Source organism: Lates calcarifer, linkage group LG9 (assembly GCF_001640805.2).
Source record: "Lates calcarifer isolate ASB-BC8 linkage group LG9, TLL_Latcal_v3, whole genome shotgun sequence".
Lineage (NCBI taxonomy): Eukaryota > Metazoa > Chordata > Actinopteri > Centropomidae > Lates > Lates calcarifer.
Window position 1 is genome coordinate 15,971,904 of NC_066841.1, and position 27,176 is coordinate 15,999,079.

The 27,176-nt window shown below is 39.7% G+C and overlaps 1 protein-coding gene across 1 annotated transcript in view; it reads right to left on the bottom strand.

Moving 5' to 3' along the window:
* The window catches only part of lamc3 (laminin, gamma 3), a 97,354-nt gene that overhangs the window by 49,613 nt on the left and 20,565 nt on the right, over positions 1–27,176 (bottom strand). Inside the window, 7 exon segments of the mRNA XM_018662493.2 lie at positions 2,131–2,250; positions 2,549–2,685; positions 3,588–3,686; positions 7,683–7,800; positions 8,866–9,054; positions 22,488–22,651; positions 24,461–24,591. Of these exon segments, the coding sequence (XP_018518009.2) occupies positions 2,131–2,250; positions 2,549–2,685; positions 3,588–3,686; positions 7,683–7,800; positions 8,866–9,054; positions 22,488–22,651; positions 24,461–24,591 (958 nt within the window).

Genomic DNA, 27,176 nt, shown 5'->3' on the forward strand with positions numbered 1-27,176 from the left:
CAGATGGCTGTAAGGACTTATGTTAGATGATGTCCCCTTCAGCATGAAACGCCGCTCCAGCCAAGAGAGCCACAGTTACTGTCCAGCAGATTCAAGTGGTGACCACGGTTGTTGGAGGCAGGTCAAAGCAACTGTTTAGGGAGGTACTTCATGTTTGTCTATGATAGTTCCTGGCAGCTGCGCTCAAGTGTTCAGTCTGTTGAGTCACCACAGGGACTTGAACTCCGCCTGTGTCAACTGTCAAGCAGATGTCCAGGATCAGGAAGAGGATAAGTGGCAATGCACATGCTTAAGAGAAAGAGTGTTCCCAAGTGTATACACACATACACACACACACACACACACACACACACATACACACACACACACACACACATTCCTACCTACATATATTTATTACTTGACACACTGGTAGTGAAGGGAAAATAGGGGGGAGGACAATTTAAGATGTTTACAAAGATGAAATGTTTTCATGTGATGAAAAAGAAGGAGCAATTCTGACGTCCTGACTGGTGTGAGCGCAATGTTGGCCTGGTTGTCAAGGGGAATTCAGGGAAGTCAAGTGAAATTCTTTGTCTCTCCCATTTTCTTTCACGCTATCTGGCACTCTCCCTGTCTGCTCCAACATCTCCTTGTCAAACACTATTGAGAGAGAATCTGTGACGTCTTGTCCTCGTCCAAATATCAGCTAATATTTCTGGAGTCAGGTGAGCTGCACAGACCCTAACCATGCTTCTCTCTTGCTTTACCACTTCAATAAAAATAAAAAAAACCCAGAAATGATGACTGAATCCTGTCCTCTATGTGACAGCTAAAGCCTGAGAATGCATTCATGGGAATCACAGAAATTGCAGTTTGTATGATGTTTGACATGGAGTTGTCACTCAGAATTATCTCTTACTCTGTTGAAGAACACAGTGGAGGGATTTCAGCACAAATACAAATTAAAAGTTAAAAGAGCAGAGACAGTGGTGGTTCGAGGAGAGAATTCCAGAGCCACTTCCAAAGCCTCCGCCTCTCTGGTCTAATCTTTAAAGTAACTGTACACATGCACCACTACAAAAAAAGGCAAGGGAAAATGAGATCATTAATAGGGATGGCAAGGCAATAGATTTGTGCATTTATTATGCAGAGAAACAACATAAACAAGCACTGGGCGAAGTAGATAAGCAGGCTGCCACAAAGCTGCTCTCGGCCAGTTGGGCCACTAATCTGTGTGTTGTGGCCTACAGAGACGTCACTATAGTGTGTGTGAAGAAGAAAGTAACTTTAAAAAACACTGTTAACTATGTACATTTATAATTACACATATATATTTGGCAGAGTGTGCAAGCATTAATTACGGACTTATGCTCATATCTTGTGTACCCCGAACACACACAAAAACAGCCAAAGTTGCACATCCATGATGTATCAGTGTATAAATAATGACATTCTACAAATTATGCCTGACCACCAGGCTTTGTCACATCCTCTTTCAGCTGTGAGCATTTCATCTTTCTAAAAAAAGATGCCTCCAAATGGAGTTGTTCTCTGTGATCGCAGCATTTTGGGCATTAAACCTCCAGGATGCGGAGTTAATGGGATTGCTCCTGTTTTGCCACTGGCTGCGGACTGCATGGTGGCTGGAGAGGCTGTGAGTTGATGCCTAGAACCGACTTAGTGGAGACAAGGAGAAAACCAAGCCAATTTTCACTTTGTTGCTTCTCCAGCATGGCCAAGACATCCAATTCCATCAGGCCTTTGCTGCTGGGGCGGCTGATAGAAATGGGCCCTAAGTCCTGTAGCTGGGCCAGCTTATTCCCTTATCTTCTAATGGTGCTGATAAGGGATTGGAAGAAATGGTGTCAGAATAACCGCCGTATGACCCACTGCCAAAGACCCTGATTAATCTCACTACGGAACAACAGGAACAAGCTATGGGTATTATAGTAGCTCTACTAAGACTAATATCATTTACATACTTGCTAGAGGAGCAACAACTGGGGGATTTATTATCTAATAACACAACTGTCAACAATACTAAAACATCCTCTTGGGGACTGTAACCCACCCATTTGACCCTACCTGAGGTAACGATCTGTCCTCACGGATGAATTCAAATCTCTGTTATTTTCTTGTCTGACTCACCAGGAGCTTTGTAGAAGCCAATGTCTTCCTCAGTGAGAGGCAGCAGGTAAACTTCACCTTCCTTCCACAGCAGGGGGTACTCCTGCCCCCCAGAGAACTCTCCCAACCAGTCATCCTGATCTGGAGGTAAAAGAAGACATTTCAAAACATACGTCACAGCAATTCTCCTCTGCATCACAGATGATCATGTGGTAAATGCTAGTGTTGAAAGAGAGTTTAAAGATAGTTTGTGTTCTCCTTGGGGATATGTCGAATTATTCTTAATTGGTTTTATTGTCTGTGATTTATTTTTTTATTTGGTTATTTAATAAAAGCACAACAAAATAAATGTTAGTTAAGGATTACTGGTCTTTTAATTTCAACCTGGTATCTTGTTAACAACAGGACAAATTAATGGCTGATGAGCCTGAGACAATACCTTCAATAAAGTCAGAGGTGATGTTGACAGCAGCATAGTGACTGGACGAGGAACAGGCCAGGGAGTGGCCAAAGCAGAAACAAGCTTGGCAGCCTGCTGGGTTTACATGTTGTAGGTTGAAAAAGCCTGGCTTGCATCTGTAGGCACACACACACACCCCTCATGCATGAAAAGTTATTAACATGCAGATGCTCCATGCACACTTCATTGCAGATATTTACCACATCCTAGTTGTTATGTTATTCTTACTAATCTCTTTAAGTTGCTCTCACTGCAACAGTCGGGGATGCCCGGCCGCTGCAAGACTGCAGTGTTCAGGAAGGAGGGACCAAATGGAGCTCAGCTGCAAAGACCCTGAGCTGTGACCTACAGACACTAGCTGGCATATGGGTGGGAAAGGAACACTGCTAAAAATCAGCCACTACACTAGTCACATTACACAGGAGAGGGGCCTGCTCAACGAGCCGTGAAATCAGCAAAAAAGTCAACAAACAGGGAGCACAGAATTATTCAATAGTTGGAGACCTGGGGCTGTGTGTATTGCTAATGTCACAGTGAGTTTATCTGTTTGATCCTGCATCCCAGAGGAACAAGATAGAAACAGACAGGGAGAAGCAGAGACTTGATTATTGACATATTGTAACAGTAATATTCACTGTCCAAGGAGTCAAAATGAATAGCCCCAAAAATAAGAACAATTTTTAAACAAATTATTTCCAACCCTTTTCTTTTTATAAGGGTGCTGTATCTGTGGGATGTGCTGACCTCACTGTTGGGTGAGAAAATACTTAATCTATAATTCACAACAAATATATTTTACATTGCTATTGAATCTAGGTGTGTTAATGTAATTGTATCATTCTTAAAATAAAGATTTTAAACATCACAGATGATGAAAACACTATATTCTAGACATAAATGGAAAAGTCAGTGGTAGGTAGCGACATCAGTTGTTCTATTGTACAGGACTCAAACAGTTGCCTAGGTAACCACGGGTTATGTGCGCACATGTGACGCATGAAACAAGCTTATAACACACCTGTCACAGCTCTGTCCCTCCACGTTTGGCTTGCAGTAACAATGTCCATCCAGAGGAGAGCAGTAGTCCACACTCCCGCTGGGGTCACACTCACACAGCCTACAAATCAGATGTGATGTGAAGATGAAAGACTTAAATCCACTTAGCACACATGCATGAGGGAGAAAATGTGTTGTTGACAGAGAAAATCCAAGGATGTTAAAGACAAGGGCAATTTAATGTGAAAACTTTGCTCATCTCCGTAAGGATATATTCTCTCTGGGCTTGCCTCCACCTCCAGATCACAGATGGTCAGCTACACAACATCAACTCTGCAACCAGTGGGGTGTCTTGCTCAAGGACACTTCAACAACGTGGATACTTATCTTGAGGCTTGAATCTGTGTCGCTCTAATAACCACCCAACCCTGTCAGTGTGTTTTTACCATCATGGCAAGTGATGGTAAAGAACACAAGTGCTCTTGCTACAAATGATCAACACTGAGCTGCTTGATAGCACACAATCCATCATACAAAATTTAAAGGCTGTGCAAACAACCTTGATAAAAGCCAGTGAGTAGGTGTATGGATCAGCAGTGTCTTGGATTATGTCAAAATGTGTTTGATCACCTCCATTGATTGATTACTTTTGTTTGAAACTCTAACACAGAAGCTATTCTTTTAATGAGGTGCTATTACAAATAATTCAATTATCCCAAGGCGAGCCGTCTCTGCTCGTTTCTGCTCCAGTGGTCTGAGTAATTCACACCTCAGCTCAACAGCCTGATTTTGCTGCATGAATGAGAGAGGGGTGTGTGTGTGCATGCGTGTGCATGCATGTATGCATGCATACATGTGTTTTGTTGTAAGAATAATTCTTAGGAAGCTAAAGGTCAAATCCAAAATTCCACAATGTTACATTTTGATTTCTAAATTTGTTATTCTCAGAAGTTGTGATATTCAAAAAAAGGAAATGAGTTTCATGAGCTAAAAGAATGATCTTACAAAGATGCCTTCCTCTTGAACTTCCTTATTTGATGTTTTTGCCCATTTTTGGGCAGCAGGAAATGAGGTGTAAACACAACACTGACATATCCTCACCCTATAAACTGATAACTAACAGTTGCCTACATATCCATCAGATATGGAGCAACATTACCATTAATTTTAAGTTGTACTCTTGGCTACCTGGCTAATGTAAGTCTAGCTTGATCTCCACCAGCTCCTGAAAAAAACAAAACTAAAAAAACATCTGGCTTAAGGTTGTATCTTCTATAGCTTCTAAGTGTTCCACTATGTTCACAAGGTAGTCATTAACTTTGTGCGTCTGTTTTATGCTAGTCAGGAAGTGTACAATATTTTGTAGAGCTGAAAAAAGGCTGTGATGGAAAAATTGATGAGAGTGAACCTACAGCAACGTTAGTGGCTGTAAAATTAAAACAATAAGCAGAGAGATGCTAAAAACCTCCACAGAGCTGAGGGTGACTGTAGAGTCTGCTAACTGTCTGTAGGCTCATCTCTAGTGACCTTTCACATTACATCTAGTCATTAGATCCATTATACATGCACAAATATTTATTAGGGCAGCTTTAAAGTCACAGGAATAAATGTCAAAACCTTTCATCTACATTGTTTGTCAAAGCAAAAACTCTATTTGTCTGTTTAACAGTCAGTCCACTACCTGTTGTCACAGTATCCACAGTTAGGCAGCAGTAGAAAAAATACTAACACCAGTCATTGATATGCGATCCAGCACTATCACGACTTAGCATTCCCTCGGCAGGTAGAGGGAGGTCAGGGAGAGCTAGGATGGACTTCTTATGAATATAAATACTACAACATACTTCTCACACGCACACATACGCAATATAATATACATTTAAATGCAGGCTCGTTGGCACACATACTAAATGGGAGAGCTCTCCGGTCAGAGAAAGTTAGAATTTGCTTTTCATCATCAAAATATATGCAGCAGGTCAGTGCATCTGCAAGTGGTAACAAAAGATGCTGAAAAAAAACCCAGATTAAGTATGTGAGTGTGCAAAGCCTCAAAGGTAAATCACTCTTACATCTTAGGAAATGAAAGCAACTCTGCCTATCTTAAAACCAATTTAACCCACTGAGCTTATTCTTGTAGCATAATGAAATGATCAAAATAAGAGCTAAGAACAAATATAGAAAAACAATATTTGAATATACAAATTAATTATGTTCTTATTCAGGGCGCTAACTCCATTAATGGAGAACAATTGTAATCAGCTATCAATCTGACAGTCTCTGGAAAAAGCACAAAACAATACCTCTTTAAATAAATGGAAGCATCTTCTGATAACATGCTAAATAATACAATGAAGTGAAGAAAGTATTAGTATACTAAATCGAATTATGAATGATCTACAGATAATAAATAGATGGTGACAGTGAAAAGGGACTTCGGTCAGTGAAACCCGATTAATGTTGGAATCTTTTGTCTATGCAAAACTACTCAAACTTTAGACATGAAGCATTAAGTGTTCAATTATCTGCGGAGGGAAACAGAAGTTTTTGATTCTAAGTTTCTCCTTGGGGTTGAGTGCAGCTACAGCTGTGTCTGAAGGCAGCGGGGCTGGATCCGGTCACCATGGTAACAGATGGAAGTGACTGCATGGTCTCTGGCTCGGCTCTAAGGGATCTTCAAACACCTGATCTTGCTCTCCTGTTGGTCAGGACAGCTGGGTAACTGACCAAAACACTGACCATGTGCAGCAGGAGGGACTCCATGGCAAAAGTTGGAGATGAGGTTATTTGATAACAGTCTTTGTTTTACTACATTTAAACTAATGTGGTGATGAAAATATGCAGTAAATTGAGGCCAAACCTCTACAATACAAAACACAAGTAAACAGAAAATTGGTTTGATGCAAAAAACAATTTGTATTGCAAAAGATATGGCTTTGAGGCAAGATTTGACATGTTGTCCAAACAAAAGGTGGGTCACCATGAAACTGGATATTTGGATTATAGAATTATTTCTTAAAGCTTGTAAGTTCTGACATATTTTGGCCACTTAGGGGCAGTGGAAACACACATCACCTTATAAAGTTGATATAGCAAACTTGCTAGTAATCATAAACCTATTCACAGAATCCAGGAAATGTTGAACATTAGCATTCATTTGGAGTTTTATGTGACTCTATGAACGCAAGTCCAATCTCCTTTTAGCTCCATTTTGAGGCCAGTGTCTGGCTCTTTAATGCTCCATAATGTTCACTAGCTACAGGCTAACTTTATCAGTCTGCCTGCTGTTGGTTGGATGTAATGAGAGTCAGCAGGACTGAACCAGTACAATAAAGCTGCGAGCCATAAAACCAAAACAATGAGCTGAAAGACATGGAATAGCTCTGTGGAGCTGAGGGGAATGGCAGAGTCAGTTGATAATTCTCTGTGGGTTATTACTTAACACATAGTCACTGATCCATGGTCAATGGTGGGTAGTAAATGTGTGCTTCACAAAAACAACTACGATCAACCTTGTGGATTACCCTGAACATTTAAAACATATACTTGTAGACTTAAAATATAATAATTTTATAGTTTGCTTTATGTAATCCACACAAATACATTAATGTAGTGGTAAGGCAGAGGAGACTGACAAATAGGAATTCTAGAAATTATAAGGAAAGAAAAAAATATCCTGTTCTAGTTAGATTGAAATGTTATTGAAATCTTGATTAAATTGATAAAAATGTACACCCAGCTCATTTTTCCATGTGGAAAATTACAGTGATGTGGGTTGTCAGAACGGTTGTTAGTGGCTTGATACCGTATTTGGCACATACTGTTACTCGCTGATAAGAGGGCCACTAATTCACAGTGGTGTCACATAGAGAAATGAGAATCCTCTTGTTTACAGCTGCTTTGTAGTTTGATAAATTCAGGCTTGGGGAAGTTAGATGGTTACTGCAAAACAGGGAAGATTTATTAAACATTGTCTGTCTGCTGAGCTGATCTTCTTAACCCGTTCTCTCTCAGTAGTTCATTTTTACATCCATTATCTTTTCAGTATCTGCTTTGTTTTTGTGTGTCACGTGTGTCAAATGTCAGTGCATCTGTGTTCATGACTACGTGTGTTACTCACCTGCAGCCACCGGGGCCAAGCGAGTGAAAGCCGGCGAGACATGTGTCGCACTTCTCCCCGGTCACGCCAACTCGACATGCACACCTTCCTTCAACATCACACTGCAGACTCACCGAGCCTGAAAGGGACAGCAGATGGATTGGACAAGAAGAGAAAAAAGAAAAGAGAATGTAAAGGTTACACATAGAGGAGGGGGAAAAAAAAGGGAAGGAAGAGCACTATTTTCAAGAAAATAAAAAACTTCAGAATCCATAAAGGTGATTGGTAAATTGCATGAAATGGATCAATACATCATTAATAATTTGCCATAGCTGATATTGGATTCCTGTTGAAACACCCCTGAGATGAGCTTGGGAGATCTGGATATAACCTAGCAACCACACTGTAGCTGACATACTGTAGCTTTAGTTAATGGAGAAAAAAGACCAGCCGGGGCATTGTGGACATGAGAGAGAAAAGGGAGGCCTGATGGAGTCTGCTATAACCTTTGATCAATATAATGGACTCCAACAGCTCTATGCAATCACCTCACACTATTTAGGAAACGCAGGAGGAAAAGAAAGCTGATGTATTTGTTCATTTCTCCCTCTGGTTCGCTCTCTTTACCCCGAGGATGTTGTAATTAGGAGCCCAAACATTTAATGTCCCTTCACCCTAAAATTAGACCGTGTTTAATGAGCGCTGAGTCTCTTCGCTGATAACGTTCAGTGAGTCAACTGGATCGATTTACAACAGCAGGGCCGAGTAAAGTCATGGATTTCTTTAATGGTCGTTTGGGAAGCTAAGGCGAGGATAAATCTGATGAGATGTGCAAGACATGAGAGGAACAAGATTGTATAAATTATGAATCAGAAAAGTACTCACTACTCATAGCCTACTCATAGGAAAGGTTTGGCAGTTGACTAGTCGATGAGTGAGACTAAATATTAATGCAGTGTTATTAATGATTTAAAAACATTTGGCCATAAAATTTGCAACAATTAATCCTTTGAGTCCCTTCTGTCTGTAGCTAAATCTTACATATGGTACCTTATTGTGCCAATACAGCATTCCAATTTAACCATAATTAAATTTGCTCATACCAGGGAAAACAAAAGTAGTGAGTAATGATGTTGGCGTGGATTATAATTAGGGTTCTTAAGTTATTATCAAAACAATTAAGGGCTTTGTATCTGTGGTTTACCATTGATATTGCAGTTGCAGGGGAGGCAGGGCTCTTCTGGAGATTTCCTGTAATGGTTCTCTCTGCAGCGCTCACAGTGGGGCCCATCAGTGTTGTCTCTGCAGCTCACACAGCGCCCCCCACTGCCGGTGCTGCGGTACTGCTCCATGTTGAACACGCACTCGTCTGATCTCCCACTGCAGTTGCACTCTGCGAGCGATGGAGAAAGAGAAAAGCATGAAAGAGAAAGAGCAAGAGGTCAAGTGAGGAGAGACGTAAAGAACGAGGAAAGAGCAGCCACAGGGGAAGAAGGAGGCAGAGGAGGCAAAGAGAGAGAGGACAGAAATAGACAAAGGGAAGAGACAGAGGGAGGGTATATGTGTGAGAGATTATGTGTTCTGGGATTGGATCATAATTTAGAGGCTCGTTGCTAATCTCATTTCACACAGGCCTAATGAGGAGCCAATCGGCTGTCAGGGGGCACTTAGATAACAGTAATTCATGTTTATACAAGAGCAAATTACTCAGCTGATAACACACCATCACAGCTCTCATACCCCTTACATCAAATCCCTCCTTAGTTTACCAGTTACCCAGAGGGAGGATTTAGGTGAAATTGCCCATTTTATTATGAATCAAGCTGTCTGTTGTGCTGGCAATAACTATATGATTATTCCTTCCTGTTAATAAGGAGTCTAAGCAGGGTTCATCTTAGTTAAAAGATAAAAAAATATCACTGGTTGCTTTGAAATTTAACGTATGTAATTTGGATTGGCGGTGAAAAACTTGAAAGAGATATAATACAGTGCTCTACATTTCACTTGACTTTAATTAATTTTTGCATAAATTCTAATCAGTCAATAAGGGTTCACACAGTCTTAGAAAAGCCTGCCATTTGTAATAAACCTTAACATTTTTAAAAGTAACAATTTGATCATCATTAGTGCTTAAACCTTCAGTAATTAATCCTTTTGCTACTTCGACACAGCTAAGAACAAAGCTAAAAACACACCATCAACATATTATCACCTCATAAAGTCATAAAGTTCTAACATGTTAACAAACAAGTAAGTATTTACACATCCATGACACATAAAGCAGCATTACCATTTATAAGCTCTGCTTTTATGCTCCACTATGTTCTCCAGCTAGTTTGGGGCAGGAGGTAGAGCAGGTCATTCACTAACCAGAAGGTCAGTGGTTTGACCCCCGGCTACTCCAGTCCACATGTTGAAGTGTTCTTGGACAAGATAAACTCCTATTGCCCATGATGGCTGTCCTATTAGGTAAGAATGTGTGTGTGAATGTGACATGTGGAGTGTACAGCACGTTGAGTGTGCTATGTAGATGCAGCTATATAAATGCAATCCATTCAGACTAATGTTTTCTGTCTGTTGTTAGGTGCTGGGCAGCACCGTTATGCCTTACAGTGTGTTACAATAATGTGATAAGTTATTTTGAGTAACAACTATCATATCAGATAAAGATTTGAAATCATACTACAACAGCTAATCCCAGTAACAGACTTTTAATAACAGAATTACTTCATGAAGTGCTAGGCTGGTAGCTTATTAAACACAATGTCTCATTTTTTTATTTGTACATCTGGTAAGAAATTTGGCACATTTAATCTAAAAAATAATGTAACAAATGATTTTTGCTGTTGTGTAAAGTAAAGAAATGGACTTACTTTTTTATGGGTGATATGTAATTAGTTATTTGTTTGTTGTTTTCCAAGTAACCTGTTAGAGTAGGTTTATCACAGCCTTTTCACTGAGAACGGCTGCATGGCGTCTGACATGAACAACAAGAATAAAGTTGTAGGCCCTAAAACTCAGACAATGAGCTGAAAGATGCAGTAGAGCTGAAGAAAACTGCTGAATTGTGTGAAAATTCTCTTTGGGTTCTTGACTATGGGTGACTCCTTTCTACATCACACATGGGAATCTGACCCATTGTTAATGTGAAAATATTGATTGGTGGAGCTTTAAGCATCCATCCTGAAAGTGTAGGGTTGGATGGATGAAATGAGAAGACCCTGCAGGAACCAGCCTTTGCACTGGTAGTAGAAGCCTTTTGAACACAACATGCATCATTTGACAAATGCTGAGTCCCTTGTTATCACATCTGCAGTCCCTCTGCCTGCGGGGCAACAGAACCTGACAAAAACTGACACTCCACATAGAAAGGCGCTACAGCATGACTCTGATTGGCACTGGCGGGCAACTAGAACACGAATGCGACCAACCGGCTCTACTTTTCAGCTCCCATTCACTCTGTCTTTATCACGCCAGCTAGTTGTGCTGCCTCTGTTGGTCAGGCTAAGCTGTTAGCCAGGTGGCAGTAATGTCAACAACAGCCTGAGCCTCTGTGGCATTTCCTTTGGTGGTACAAATTCATGTTCATCTCATGAAATGTGATGTAATCCATGATGCATACTGTTATTCGGGGGGAACATATGATAGTCTAAGGCCATCCTCAGAAAGTTAGCAATTATCTCAAAATTATGTTTACTCATGTAACTTCAGGTATATCAATAGATTATGTCAAAAGTGACTTAATGTGTAATCTGAAGTGAAGAAAATGAGTTTGTGTAATTATGGTTCATCATCCTGAAATGAGCTTCAGAGCAAAGTGAACATCTGGTTTCTGATCCCTCTCAGTAAGTTCAAATGTATATTTGCTAATGTTTTAATTACTTGCTGCTCCTGCTTCAGTAACTGATTTTTATTAGACTTTTATTCGCACTATTTCATTTAGTTATTTGATTTGGTTGTCTGCAATAAAAATGGATCACTCTAATGAAACAAATGTTTAATATTTATTTTTAATATCTGCCTATATGTGTATTTTTTACATTTTGTGATGTACATTACCAGCCTTTGATGTTGATGCCATGCTGGCTGTGCCAACCTCCTGTCTTGAATGAAAATACATCAAACCATTAAACACATCATAAACATGTTACAGTGCTGCAGCTTATTTTCCATCTATGTAAAGGGGTGGATAATAAGTGTAGCGGAACAGTTTAAAGGTGGTATATGTATGTGGGATGATGATTGCCACGAGCAGTGCACACATACAGTAAGGGAAGTCAGACAGAGCAAATCATTTAAAGCTGTTCAACTGGTTTAACACAAAGACTACCTCACAGCTTTGCATGGCGTGTGTTTGGCCATTTTGACCACATTTATAGGTCTGGCCGCCCACGAACACCTCCTCCACATGCTGTTTTCCATCCTGTCCTGGGGACCAGACAGCCTGTGCATTACTGTCACTATGGAGGCACTATGCAAGTAAGGAGGCTCCACACTCAGTACAATAGTGCACAAAGGACTTTTTCCTGTGACTGATGAAGACACCCCCTCAAACACTATGCCTCATACATTTTTGGATGACCTTTAGTGTAGAAATCTACAGGATTACAATAGGGATAATTTAGAGTACAACACCAATAGGGAGCATTGGCAGTGAACTGCAGCTTTCTCAACCATATGTAAGTATGTATGAAAAAGTGAAAAAGTAAAGATGCATATCTTTACACAAGGCCAGGTATGGTGTGAGGGTGATTTCTATGCAAGCAACATAGTATCTGCTTGTAGCAACTAAAACATTGTGAAGGTTTTTATGGTTATAGGCACACACAACACTTGACTAAGGTTAAAAAAAATGGTGGTCTTGATTAAATATTGAAAAAGTCAAAAGTGACTTAAGGCATAAGACAGAATGTGTTTACTTCATCAACATTTAACCGAAACCACAGTCTTTCCCTACCCACAACCAAAGGGCGTATGTTGCCTAACCTAACCACAGGCAGGACTCAACATGCAAACCCAGGTCTTCTGAAGGGTTCAAGTCTTTAACCTTGAACACCCTCTATCCACTCCAACTACATTCCCAAGACTAGCATGCTGTACAACAAGGTGGCAGTTCCTCCTCTCAAAATAATGCTGCCACAGAGCATAATGCAGGCATTACATTAGAATCCTGTCACAGCAGTCTGGTACAAGTGGTCACAAATTAATTATCCTGTGTCATACACGTAAGATAAGAAAAAGAAAAAAGAAAAGGTAAAAATATAATATAAAAAAGGCACAGAAGGCTAAAAAAATTAAAGTGCAGCAATCAGCATTAAAAAATTCTGTAATAAACATAAATGTGTAGTTTGTAACATAGGAAAATGGTTATAATCAGTGAGGTAGATGAAAAAGTATGTGCAAATAAAGTGACCAGAAAGTGGAGTCCAGAGTGCAGGTTTATTGTTGGGTCAGACTGGTGTTGTACAGTCTAATGGTTGTTGGAATAAATGACCTGCGGTAGCACATCTTCTTGCACCACAGATGCAGCAGTCTGTTACTGAAGGAGCTACTGAGGTCTCCCAAAGTCTCATGCAGGGGTTGGGAGGGGTCGTCCATGATGGATGTCAGCTTGGCCAACATCCTCCTCTCACCCGCCTCCTTAATGGAGTCCAAAGAGCAGTCCAGGACAGAGCCGGCACGTCTGACAAGCTTATTCAGTCTCTTCCTGTCTCTCTCTGAGCATCCACAGCTCCAGCAGACCACTGCATATAAGATGGCAGAGGCCAGCATAGAGTCATAGAAAGTCCTTAGCAGTGACCTGTGCACTCCGAAGGACCTCAGTCTTCTCAGCAGGTGGAGACGATTCTGGCCCTTCTTGTACAGGGCGCTGGTGTTGTGAGACCAGTCCAGTTTATTGTTGAGGTAAACACCCAGTTATTTGTACCCCTCCACGATCTCAATGTCCAAACCCTGGATGTTGACCGGTGCAGTGAGAAGTGACTTCCTGGTGGAGTCTATCACCACCTTCTTCGTCTTGCTGGGGATGATGTGCAGATTGTTCTTACCACACCAGACGACAAAGTTAGTGATGACCTCCCTGTACTCCAGATTGTTCCCCTGAGAGACACACTCAACAATGGCTGTATTGTCAGAGAACTTCTGGAGATGGCAACTGTCTGTGTTGTGTCTGATGTGTACAGGGTGAAGAGGAAGGGGGACAGTACTGTACCCTGCGGGGCCCCTGTGCTGACACACAGTTGCGAGTTTTTTCGGTAACCATGATCAGTACAGTATGTCAAGAAACTAAAGACCAAGGTCACCCCCTATTTTGAACTATTCAAATCAACCTTCACTATGCATTCTGATCAACCTTATTCTAAGCGAATGTCTCCACTACAGAAAGACTTCCTGCAGAAAAAGTGACAGACTATGAGCCGGTGGCACTAACCTCTCTTGAGAGGCTGGTCCGGCAGCACTTCAAACTCCTGCTGAGGGGCTCCCAAGGACTTTTTCATTTGCATATCATGCCCATTTAGGCGTGGACATTGCCCTCATATTGCTCCTTGGGGCTTTGTTTTGCAGAGATTAGCCTGGACACACAGTGAAAACCATGTTCCTCTTTTATCTCCAGTGCTTTTAACAGCACACAGCCCCTTAGAGCCCAAGATATACTTTTATAGCTGCAGGCTATAGTAATACCAAGGAAAATCATTAAAATCAAAGATAAATAAAGTCATAGATATGTTGTAATATCAAGGCTGATTTCAAACTTCTTTGTGGTATCAACCTTTTTGGTGTTTGATCAAAGATAGCGTTTGCTCTAGGAGGGGAAAAAACCTACTGTGATGCAAAAACACGCAAATTACTACATTCTTACTTTCTTGTATGACAAAATATCATACATGTTTTTAAGAACATGCTATGGAAATGAGATGAAATAACAACGAAATAATAACAAAAATGGAACTCAATGAATGGATTTCATTTTTAAAATAATATAATAATGAATAAAAAGTACTGACTGAAAGTTATTATTATCTATTTAGTTGTTGGTGACAGCAAAGAGCATAGTCTCATGCAAGTTTAGCGGTCAATGAAACCTGTTAGAATTTAGAAAAAAAAAAAGGCAACACTAAGTTTTCCAGATTGAATTATGCAAACAAATTCAGTGAACTCTGCATTAGTTGTCTTCTAGTGGCAAAGTATGGTTTTGTGAGGCCAAATGGGGGCTGCCACTGCACTTCCAAGGTGATGCAATCCACCATCCTATTGTCTTGTACGCTTTATATGAATAGTTTCTTAGTGCTGTTGCAGAACACATTGCAGACTGGGAAAACAATCCCTGCAGGCACAAAGATTTCTCATTTTTACATCTAATTTGTCGGACAAATGAGATGTCGGACTAGCCAAGAGAGTAGAACATCAGCAGTGATAAGAAACCACTCTGTGAGGGGCCTGCTGCAGATATATCTATATGACCTTTAGTGTGGTGTTATAGACAAATCAGACCTCTACCTACCTCAGCATTTTAGGTTAAGATGTGATTTCTGGTGAGAGGCAAAAACGCAGGATTTGCAAAAAAGATCAGCTCAATTGTCCATCAATATTGTTTACAACACCAGAGGAGTGTTTAAGATGATTCTTGCTATTGTCTCTCCACTCATGCCAAACGAATGTGTATAGACAGAGTCTATAGTGATATATACAGTACTGGGGCGTGTCATGTCATAATCCAAATACAATGTATGATGGGAGGTATGCTAATAAGGAAGCACTGTCTTTAATGCATGATGCATTTGATGAATGCTTAGCAGGACATTCATCCATCCATCCATTATCTATACCGCTTATCCATTAAGGGTCGTGGGGGGGCTGGAACCTATCCCAGCTGTCACTGTGCAAGAGGTGGGGTACACCCATCATTTACAGTCACAATGCTCATGTTTTAATCTGACTAGACTAAATAAAGTCCATTACAGGATGAGTTTTTACAGTATATTTAAAGAATATACATGTTGTATACATACAAGAATTTTTTTATGCTTCTGTACACTTTCTCACATTCATCTACTTTCCTTGCAGTTGTAGCTACACATTACAGAGACCATTCCCAGTCACAATTAGCTACTTCAAGTTTCAAAAATATATTAAATGGCCTCATAAATAAATATAATAGGGCAGCTGTGGCAAAGTTTGTACAGTAGTTTGTCATAAATCATAGGGTTGCTGGTACCTTTGATGAATGGGTTAATGAGCAGCAAACTGCACCATGCACATTCTGTTCTGATTTCTTGTGGCCTCCAGGTTGCTAAGTGAGAGCTACATGGAGACCATATGTAATGCAGATCATTTGGACTCAATCATGCGACAGCTGAGGTGGAAAGGAGTCAGAAGGAAATCAAGTGAAAGGATGCTGACAGGTGTCAGTTTGCATTGTGGGAGGGACATAGCAGATTTTAGATCCATATCATTCTGCACATACTTAGGTGGATGCAATGTGGTAACAGATGATCAGTATAGTACATATTGTATATACTTCATCATCAAGGGAGTGCATGCTGAGGGTATAAAACAGAAAAAAAGCTTACGAGGAGGAGAACAACATGAGGAGAATGTTCAATATTCAAAGATTGCTGAATTAGCTATTAGCAATTAGCAGTATTGTCAGAGCAGTGAGGCGGTGAATGATCTGGCACGAAACCTGTTTTAAGGTAAGACCGCTAATGGTGTTACTGTTACTGTGGCTGTATAATGAATATTGCAAACAACATCTGTCAGGCTCTGTAATCAATGCTTTGGTGATCAGGTCCACCCGGGTTTAGAGTTTCACTGTGTGACTTGGTGACAGCTGATAGAGCTGCAGACTGATTGCTCAAAAGCAAAAATGCCTCACATTGTAAGCCTTATACTTTCTCAAAGAGACGGGAAAAAAGAAGCATGCAGAGTCTCATCATCCTCTGTGGCTGATAAACTGTACTGCCAGTTTCTTATGAGTGAACATTTGCCTGACATAAGGTTTTGTAGTAAGATGAAACACCTGGCATCAAGTGACTGGTATATTTTATGAGTAAACAGTGAGATTTTTGAACATGCTGACATTAATGTAATATTCATAATGAGGCAGGTCCTGTGCTATTAACTTGTGCAGCAGGCAAACAGCAGGAATTTTACTAATGCCAATTGCTAACATTACTGTTTTTTTTTTTTTACATTAACAACCTGTGCTTCCTGTTGATGGTTTGACACACTCACAGGTCTTTACTCACTACTTCCAGAGCTAATTTTGTGTAGTCTGAATTAGCTGACATTACTCACTTGAATTTCATGTGCCATGTTAACTAGTTAGAGCTGACAGGTGTATGCGAAAGTGTGGCATGTTGCAAAAAGGTTTTGGCAATTCACTGATGAGTGTCACACACAACCAACTTTTAACTAGTTTACAAAATGTCCATGTATACGTTATCATGAGATTGTGGCAGTTTTCTATCCACCAGCTACTAAAACAATTCCTTTAACCTACTGTCTGTTTTGTGCTGAAGTGCATGGGTTCACTAGATTATATGTTTTTTGTTTTGTCCTACTAGCTAGAATATGAGCCCACACGGCAAACACTAAGAAACAAAATGAAACAAACAAACAAACACACAAACAAGCACAAGAGGAGATTAAACAGTATCCATGTCTATCATATTTCTTAGTAGGAGTACTGCCAGGAGGCTTAGATGACAAGTATCTGATTTATCTACAGTATTATGAACGGTACTATTGATATTCAAGAAAATGATCACAGTCTCCCAGCTACAACTGCAGCCTTCAACCTTAAAACAGTAGCAAGAAAGGATTTAAAGTGTCTACCTAGTAGCCTCAGGCTAAGCCGATGACAACATCAAACAAACAATGGAAATCATGAAGACCTGTAGCAACCTGCGATATCAGTCTCAGAAGAGGAGTCTTGATGAGAATGACATCCCATCACAAACGCATATACACTCAGACACACACACAAATAGCAATCTCTTTCACAACCCTTTGCATATATTTCCACAGCTATTTTAAGACCACAAAGAAAAAAAACAGCAGTCTAACATCAAGTCTAGACAAACAAACTCGGCTGATGGTGAAATTACAAATAAAAACACTCAGACACTGGATTACTCATGTAAACTAACATAAAAGGTCCCCATTTACCACCTGCGCCTGCTATCACACAGCAACACTTATAGCTGTAATAATCACTAGGGATGGGCACAAATAATCGATTAGTCGATACGGTAAACACAGTCGACATCTGTTTTTAAGAATCAATTAATCTTTATCGCTGAACTCGCTCTGTATGGTACAAGCAAAAGACTGGAACAGACATCATCGACAACAAATCAATGTTTCCCCACGATGAATCCAGATGAATGGCAGGACCCAAGGTTTCCCAGCAGAACACTGCATTGTAACAAGATGATTAATGTTATTCAATTCATCTGCCAGTGGTTTTAATGTTGTGGCTGATCGGTGTATGTTGTCATGAATTGCAGAAGCTTTGAGAAATTTGATGCTTGATTCATATCAGCTGCCTACAGTTATAAATATCCAAACACATACCGCACTGACTGAGATAAAAACCCATTTTAACAGCGTACTACAATTGGATTTTGGCTGATGATATGTAATGTGATGCTGCAAGTTAATTATGTGAAAGCGAAAACTAGAAATTTGAGTAGGAAGTTTCAAATGCTCACAGTTAAGATTTACTGCATGCAGTGCCAGAAGGATTTACAGTTGAAGAGTTAAAGAGGCAAAAGACGCCAATGTAGAAATTAAGCAGTTTAATAACTGGGTATCCACATTGTAAAGTTCAGGTTTTATCTTAATTAATTCCTTACTGTTTGGTTTCATGGTTTTGTAACCCTTCAAAGGTCATGAGTCTGTTATAGTTTATTCCCCCTGCTAAAGGATTATTTGCTTGAAAGAGACACTTGACATTTTTGCCAGATTTGTTGGAAATTGTCAGCTTCTATCAGCGGTGATAGCAGTCATCATGAATAGCCAACATAATTGCACTGCATGCATTTTGTCTTACCCGCACCTTTCAAATTGTCTCTTTTGTGCCACAATAATTGGAGTCGATGTTGCAAAGTGTTTGTGAATTGGACGCTACCTCTTATTTGCATGAGAGCAACATATACATAACTATAATATCTGTCAGGTTCTGTTGTTATTGTGTTGTTGCTGCTGCACTGTGCTAGAGTAAAAGGTTTAGAATATCATAATAATTAGAACTCATATATTACATTCTTTAATACATGGATTGCAATTCTGATTATTTGTCAGTGGTCTTCTTTTATATTTTCACACGTTTTAAGATGTACAAAAAATGCAAATTAGCTTTTACATGCCTCTTTCTTAAGGGGAAAGCATTTTGAGAAATATGCTTATTCGCTTTCTTGCAGGGAGTTAGATGAGAACACTGATACCATTTTCACTGTATGCTAAATATAAAACTCAGTCAGCACCTGGTAGTTTTCATTTAAAACATGACAGTCATGCACAGGATTGTGATGTGGGGTGCCTGAAGCTGAAGTGACACTAAAGGTGGAGGGGAATAACTGATATATGTCTCCTACTTGTAGGTAACGTATAATAAAGATGTCAGTAAAAAAAGAAAAGTATAGATAAGAGAAAGCATGAGGCAACGAACCACAATGACGATGACAACCTTTTTTCCTTAGGATTATGTTAATATCAGGTCAGTGAAAATCAATGACAGGATAATCAGTCATACCATATTCCATTTATAGCAAGTACAGCAGCCAAAGCTGAACCCTAAGGTTTTTCATCAGGCTAAGTAGTGTCAAGCGATGGAGAAAAAGGAAGAAAGGGAGAGAGCAAATGTGTGGAATGCTTCACTAAAAACATTTGCTCATACACACCAAAAAAATAGGTCTTTTGAACATTATAGTAAAGACAAAAGGATGAAAGTAAGTCTACAAACCCTACAGCACCACCCCATCTCCTTTCAAATATGTTTTTTAACTCCTTTAAGCCTTGTCCAAATATAGACAGTAAGGTTGAACAACATCTTAAATAAACAGCAGTAAATGATGCTGTGTGGGAGCTTTCTCATTTTAAAGTCAAGTCATGACTGAAATCTCACTTTTCCTCAGCTAATTGCATGTCAATATGCAAGTCTCAGGTCTCTAAATGGCACTAGTAATATTGTGTTTCTACATTTTTTCCTTCAAAACTGTGTTACTAATACTGTTATAATAGTGTTAATAGTTTTTATTAAATAACTAGATACTTGCTACACAAGCCCTAATCTCACACCATTTGATATTTGAAATCACTGGGAAACTACTCATCTAAAAAAAACAACAGCAACAACAACAACAACAACAACAACAAAACAGTATTACCTTTTTGCTAACATGTGGCCAGTACTTAAAGAATCTTATCAAGTTAAATATATGACTTAACAAATGCATATTATTTGATACAACTGAAAATCTCCATAGTGAATGGAGGCATGATTGGAAAATTAAGTTTAACCACATAGCTGGAATGAAAGACTTAAAATAGCTGAATTGCAGCAAGTCAAGCAAAGGCCTGTGTATAGTATTTCAATGCATTTTTTGTTTATTTTTAAGAATTTAGAACCTTCCACCGACTTGTAGCACAGTGTTGTAAGATACTTTCAGATGAAAAGGCATTAGCAATGGTCTAACTGTGTGATCATCACAAATCTATAGAGGGTACTAGCATACACAAAACAAGACAGGTTATCATAGCAGGTAAAACTACAGCAGTAAGCTACGCTCTTTATTCTAATTACAAAATTTCCTCAGGCAGTAGGTTGCAGAGAGAATAATTAAATACACAAGGTATATGACCTGCCTGGCTGTGTTTATTTTTTATGGTTCCAGGATTTTTCCAGGTCAAGCCGGATTCATAACAAAACGCAATCAGGTGCTACAGTACAATATGAAGTGACAGGTAGATATGCTACAGGCTATGTAAACAGCAAACTAAGCACCTCTGAAAATCCATCTTATCCATTTTACCTTATTTCAGCGTGGTCTAAAATTACATGCAGCCAAAGTAGTCTCACACTGGTGCTGCTGCTGCTTCCCCAACTTTGATTTCTGGTATAACTAAGTGTCTCAGGCCCTTCAAGCCCACAAATATTTCAAACCTTAGACCTCTGACAGCTCAGCCTGTATTCGTTAGTATGAAGACATCTCTCCCATAACTAGCAAGTAGAGAGGTGGGACCATCTTGACATTGTTTCACATCGAGGCAGCAACAAAATAACAGTGTGTGCACTCGGTGTGCAGTTCTTCTGGTACAACAACAACAGCAGCAGCAGAATACTCGATTTTAAAAGTGGAAACAAGATATGAAAGAAGTACATAGATCCTATAATAATTTTCTGTGTAGTTAAGGTGGTACTAATAAAGTAGTTATCCTCTAAGCCCTTTATGTAAACAGATTTTTAAAACTCTATTAAAACATATAAATAATGTGAATTCTCTGTGAGATTCTAACCCCCAGGTTAGGGTAGAAGTGATCACCTTTCTAACCTTTGTGTTGAATGACCAACCATAACTGATGACACATTACTGTTTATGTGGACATAGACTGTGTAGTAAAACTATTTTAAAACCCAAAAATAACTCCACTGAACTGTTTATAAGGTCTACATATTTATACACATACAAGATTTAGTTTATATTTCACCAGTCGCTGTATTTAATGTATTTAATTTCCCTGATGCTGATTTGCTGATTGTAATCATCAGCAAATAAAATTATGTCTTTGTCAAAATGTTCTTCCCAAACACAGAGAGAATATTACGATGGCTGTTCTGGCGCCCGACATGGAAATGTAAAAGGTTGGTGTGGCAAACAGAGGCAAAATGAGTTTTGTACCAGACAGAGATGTGCAATTACACTGTGCATTCATTTTTACGCTTCCACATTCAGTGTCTCTTTTATATGGCGTATGTTTATTTATTAATATACTACATTGATTAAGTTGGGTGCCGTACTCTATTTAAGACGCCATCTGCTTGGAACCAAGAGTAAGAGTAATTAAAACAAGCTTGCTGCTTAATAGAATTCAGCAAGAAAAAAAAAAAAAAAAAAAAAAAAACAATTTGCGAGCCACTCTCCTTTATGGTTTTTATCCCTCAGCCAATTACAATTCATCCTCGACAGCATTCAGTAAAGTTCATGATGTGGCGAGCCAAACCTGATAATGCTCATGTTAATTCATGTTAATACACACAGAAGTAGCGTAAGGGGGAAGTCTACAAACATGTGCATAAGAGCAGATCTAAATATAAACAGATCTTACAGCGAGCTGGTTTTACCAGCACTTGTGAGCACATTCAAACCTTTACAGTGCAGGCTTATTTAAATAATTACGTGCTGCAATGCAGCCACAAAATAATTTCATTACTGCTTGTTTGTGACTAAAAAGTGATAACTAACATGCGGTGGGAGACAAATAGTTAATGCTGTGTGAAGCTGAGTTCAACATAATTAAATGCCAGTATAATGAGAAACAATAAAGTTCAGTTTCTATAAACAGTTGACTGCCATACTGATTTTTTCCAAAGTGATGTAATATAGTACCTACTCACTCATGCAGCAAATCTAAAACACTGTATGTGAAAAAATCTAAATTTTACAACATACTGGAGACTTGATGAAAGGTGGTACACTGATGGATTTTTTGGGACCTTTGACGGCCTGAGCTTGTCACTTGAATTCAACACTGCTCTGTGGATTTTGCAGAAGGCTGCGCCCGATGGGTTTGTGACAGTGGCCCCTGAAGCAGGTTACTCACTCAGACACTCGTTGGCAGAGTCCCCAGTGGCCCTGGCCCAGGGTCTGTCCTGGTAAAATGGGTGACATCTCTGGCAGTCAGCTCCCACTGTGTGATGTTGGCAGGAACAGACCAGGCCACGTTCCCCCTCAACGCACTCGCTGGCATGACCATTACACTTGCATCTGAGGGAAATGTAGACAGATAGTTATGTAAAGGCTGCAAGTACAACTTCCCCTATATGTACATTCACACTCTCTCTCTGTGTTTCTCCTCGCTGACTCATCTGCAGACATACTTATGCACAGTGAATGGAGTAGAAGGCAGAGGAGAGGGTAAAGTGAGAAGGTATTTCCACCGTAAGGAGTTGTCACTTCCTATTATCTTTCATGGGCATAAACACAGCCTGAGATGAGGTGGGTTTTTCATTCCCCTTCCACAACTACACTATTCATATGTGCAGTCAGTGCTAATACACTGACACTGTCCCAGACTACAAGAAACAACAAGCATGCACAGTATCACTTTGAGTATTAATATGTGCATGTGTATCAAAACTACACATCCCCATATTTACTTATATAATAAATATTTGTTTATGTGCATCATCTTCAAATTAATTAACATTTTAAAACAAAAAACTTTCAAATACAAAAGTAGATGAGACAATATTCATCCATATAATCCATATAAGTCCATTTTCACAACAAGATTGTTAATATCTGCTAATCTCCTTTCCCTCTGCATGTGGAAAGCCTATCTTTTCCTAAGAAGCACTGTGGCAACCATGCCTCACTTTGTGTGTGTGTGCTGTTTCCTGGCAGTGTCGCTGGTGCTGTCAAGTGGCTGTGATAGGGGACAGGGACGCTGAGTGGCAGGCTCTGTCAAATTTAGCCAGCTGTCCCGGATCCAGACGTATGCTTGCCTGAGGCTCAGACCCAGTTATTTCTGTTGTCGTCGAGACGACAACAACCTAGAAGCTCCGAATCAACAGTCAATCAGATCTCTCCGCTAGAACAGACTTGAGCTGCTCAGTGATAATTACAACTGAGTACGTTATGAGGGAGTTGACCTGAACTGTACAGGCAGTATATGTGGAATACAAAAAGTGATGTGTAATATGTTGAGTCCTCATGTTAGACCAGAATGAAATGATGCATAAACAAAATTTTTTGAATACATGCCACCACAATTCCAGCACATGCATTTTCAAAGAAGTGCACTTTGGGTTATGGTTGCACTGATATTCTGAACAAAATCACGATTCGCTCACAGCATCTGTAACTAGGACAGGTTGAACTGGTGAGGTGTAGCACTAAGGTGAAAAGGCATGTGTACTTGTACAGAAAGCACTGGTACAAAGCTAACATGTTGTCATGTGGGTCTCTTCCCCAGGTGTTGTGACATTGATGGGTAATTTGTCATGCTGCTTCAGTGATCCTAACTGTTTATGACAGGTGTCAGATCAAGTTTAGATTCCCTATGAAGGCTTCATCTCAGCTACTTAATTGTCCACTTCTATCTGTAGCACCATGGTTCAGCCTGATCCTTGGCGCCACGTCCTCTCTCATTACTGTGAGTTATAAACCAAAAGAAGTGGAAGGAGGATGAAAGACTATCTTGGTTTATCCTTGCTGATGGCAACCTGACAGAGCAAAGTGTTTTTTCATCAGTTTTGCAAAAGGACAACTGTCCTTCTAAAGATTATGTATTTATACAGCAAATTTACAAAGTCGAATATGTGTTGAAGGGAAGGTCACACCTGAAAATATTTTAATTGACATAACAAGGACGTTTTATTTTGAACAAACACAATCTGCAAAACGTTCACCGCAAACACAAAATGTTTGTACTGTATCTGAAAAACACTGTGGTATTGTTTAAAGACTGAAAAAGTAATGGTGACTAAAGTGGCTCATTTTAACATTTCAGACAAGCTGTAGGCTGTGCAGCGTGAAACTGCCCTGGAGGGCACATTTTTAGGTGTCCCTTACCTGCCACCCACAGAGAAATCAGAGATGGCATAGAAGTACGAGCGCAACACTTTAGTGTCCTTGAAGAACTCGTCTCCAAAGGTGTTAAGCCTGTCCAAAGAGATGAGCAGGTCAGTGGCTGTCACCCATTCCTGGAAAAGAAAAAAGGTTGGGAAGAAGAAAGGACCAACAGGGTGAGAGGGATGTTAGAAAACACCTTTTGATGTCACCCACTTTAAAAAATTGGAATGAGAGCAAACCAGAGGGGGGCAATGTGTTGGCTGCTGCCAGTCTTGGAGACACAAGGAAGCAGACAGGAAGAACGAGAAGAACAGAAGCTGGGCTTTAGTTGAGAGAGACCAGAGGAGCAAGGATTTGTAAGACAGTGAAAACTGACAGGGCGAAGAGAAGAAAAAGTTGGAACGGAGAGTTGGTGGATCAAGGAAAGGAGACCGGGGTGATGGTGTAACAGCAGGAGAGAGAGCAGATGTAATGGGGAGATAATGAGTATGGTGTAGGAAATTGAGTTAACGTCAGAAACAGGGGTGAAGAAGGAAGGGGATTAATGGAGACAAAAGCCAAAATATGAAAAAAACATGAGAAAAGAGACAACACTGCACCACTACTCCAGTATAATGGATGGCGCTTGGCAAAGCTCCCATCCCTGATATGATTTAAGCTCCTCTGTTTGAGCCCACTGCAAAGGTAAAGACAGGATGAAGAGTGGAAGAGGAAAGTGAAGAGGGATAACACAAACAGAGGAAAAGCAAACGGGAAGTGCAGTAGTGGGTAGAAGATAAAAGTGAGGCCAGGTAAAGGGAGAACAAATGACATGAGGAATCTCTTACCTGTGAACCAACTTTAAAACAAATAGCTGGAGAGAAACTTTCTGTCTGTTTCTTGGCTGGTTTGGGACTCTGTGGCAGTCCTGAAAAAGCTTGTAATGCTGTACGTTTTGAAGCTTCTCCCCTGAGGTGTCTTTGAAGTGTGGCAATGGAGAGAAGGAGATCGGAGCGGATGGGCTTCAGACTAAAAACATGTGATGAGTTCATTCATTCATGTTTTTCTTGGAATCTATAGTTGTTCTTTGTAGTGCTAAAGCCCATCAGATAACACGTATTGGGTAGAACTGGCTTTTGTCTATTTTAGCCTCTCAAAATATAAGTACAATTCTGTGAACAAATCATATATAATTTACTTTGTTATTTTGCAGTAATTTTGAGTAACATCTATGCCACACCATATCTTTGCCATGTTAACATCATGGTAATGGAATTCATGCTCCCTTGAGGATGAATCCTACTGATCCCCTGACTTTACCTGTAGCAGCACCAGCATGTTGACATTTTTTGCTTTTGGTGAGCCTCTGGATGAATTGTCATGACATTTGGTACAGTCATCCATGATGCCCAGAACAACTGTGGTGATCCTCTGACTTTTTCTCTAGGTTTGACTGATATGTCTTAACAACTGTTGGATGGATTACCATGACATTTAATACACACATTCATGAACCATAAGGTTAAATAGCAATAACTTAGGTGATCCGCTGACGCCAATATTTTGGTTTGTCTGATGTTTGATGCTTTGTGTTTAGTGCTAATTAGCAAATGTTACCATGCTGACATGCTAAAGTGAGATGGTGAACATGGTAAATATTATATCTGGTTAAAGGGGCTATTTGTAAGTTTTGCCCGTCTCGTCACTTTCCAACAGCATCTCACTGTAATGTCCAGTGAGTCCTTAGAGCATCCTCTTGTATTGTAAACACTGGCATATGACCATCACCATCTCTCGCTCCCAGCAAGAAACCACATTTAGTAGCAAAGAAAACTTACAAATACCCCTTTTAACATCAGTATGTTAGCTTTTAGCTCCAAGAGTACCACCTGATAGAGCTGCTAAACCTTAGTTTTGTTTCATCACAGTGAATAAATCTATTTATATTTTGTAAAAAATAATGCTGTTAATGTGAAAATGTAGCTGAAAGCAGGGACCATTTTGAAAATTAAACAGCGCATTTAGGGATACTCCAACATTAGCTGCTAGTTTGCTATATGCTTGCTTATTGCTTTATCCGATTCCATGCAATAAACAAATAAGACTGCTGTGAGAAAGAGTCAAAGAAAGACAAACATGAATAAAAAGGCTTAGCAAGGTTGCTTGTGCTCTTGTGTCAGAGCACAGAAGAACAATGCAGAAGATTTCCAAAACAGCTGCTAACAACTTCATTACCATGTAATGACAACACCTGAGGCATTTTATTGGATTATACATCTCTAGAAGTTATTAAATTAGTCAAAAAATTATGGATTTATAGGATTTGGAGTTCATTGACTACAAACCATAAAAATAAAAGGTACCATTCTTTAAGGTAGAGTGCCATATATCATACAATGCCTAACGTGCATTGAGCAAATGTAATGACATTTTCATTCTTTAGCTTAATAATAGTTACCATGTAAATGAATACAGTTCCACTCTTTGTTCAGCAAGTGAGGAAAATGGCTTAATTGGTTAGCAGCAAGAAATATAACAATGACACAACTACTGAATCCTCTGAGGCTCTCTTTATAGGTACCTAACATGATCTCGCTCAGCTTAGAATAGCCTGAGCAGCACTCCAGTAAAAGTTTAGAACTAAATTGTCTTTAAAAGATGTGGTTCTTAGGGGCTTTTTTGATCTGTCAGCACGACCGCCATCCCCCTGTTTCAAAGGAGAGGGTCTTGGGATTCA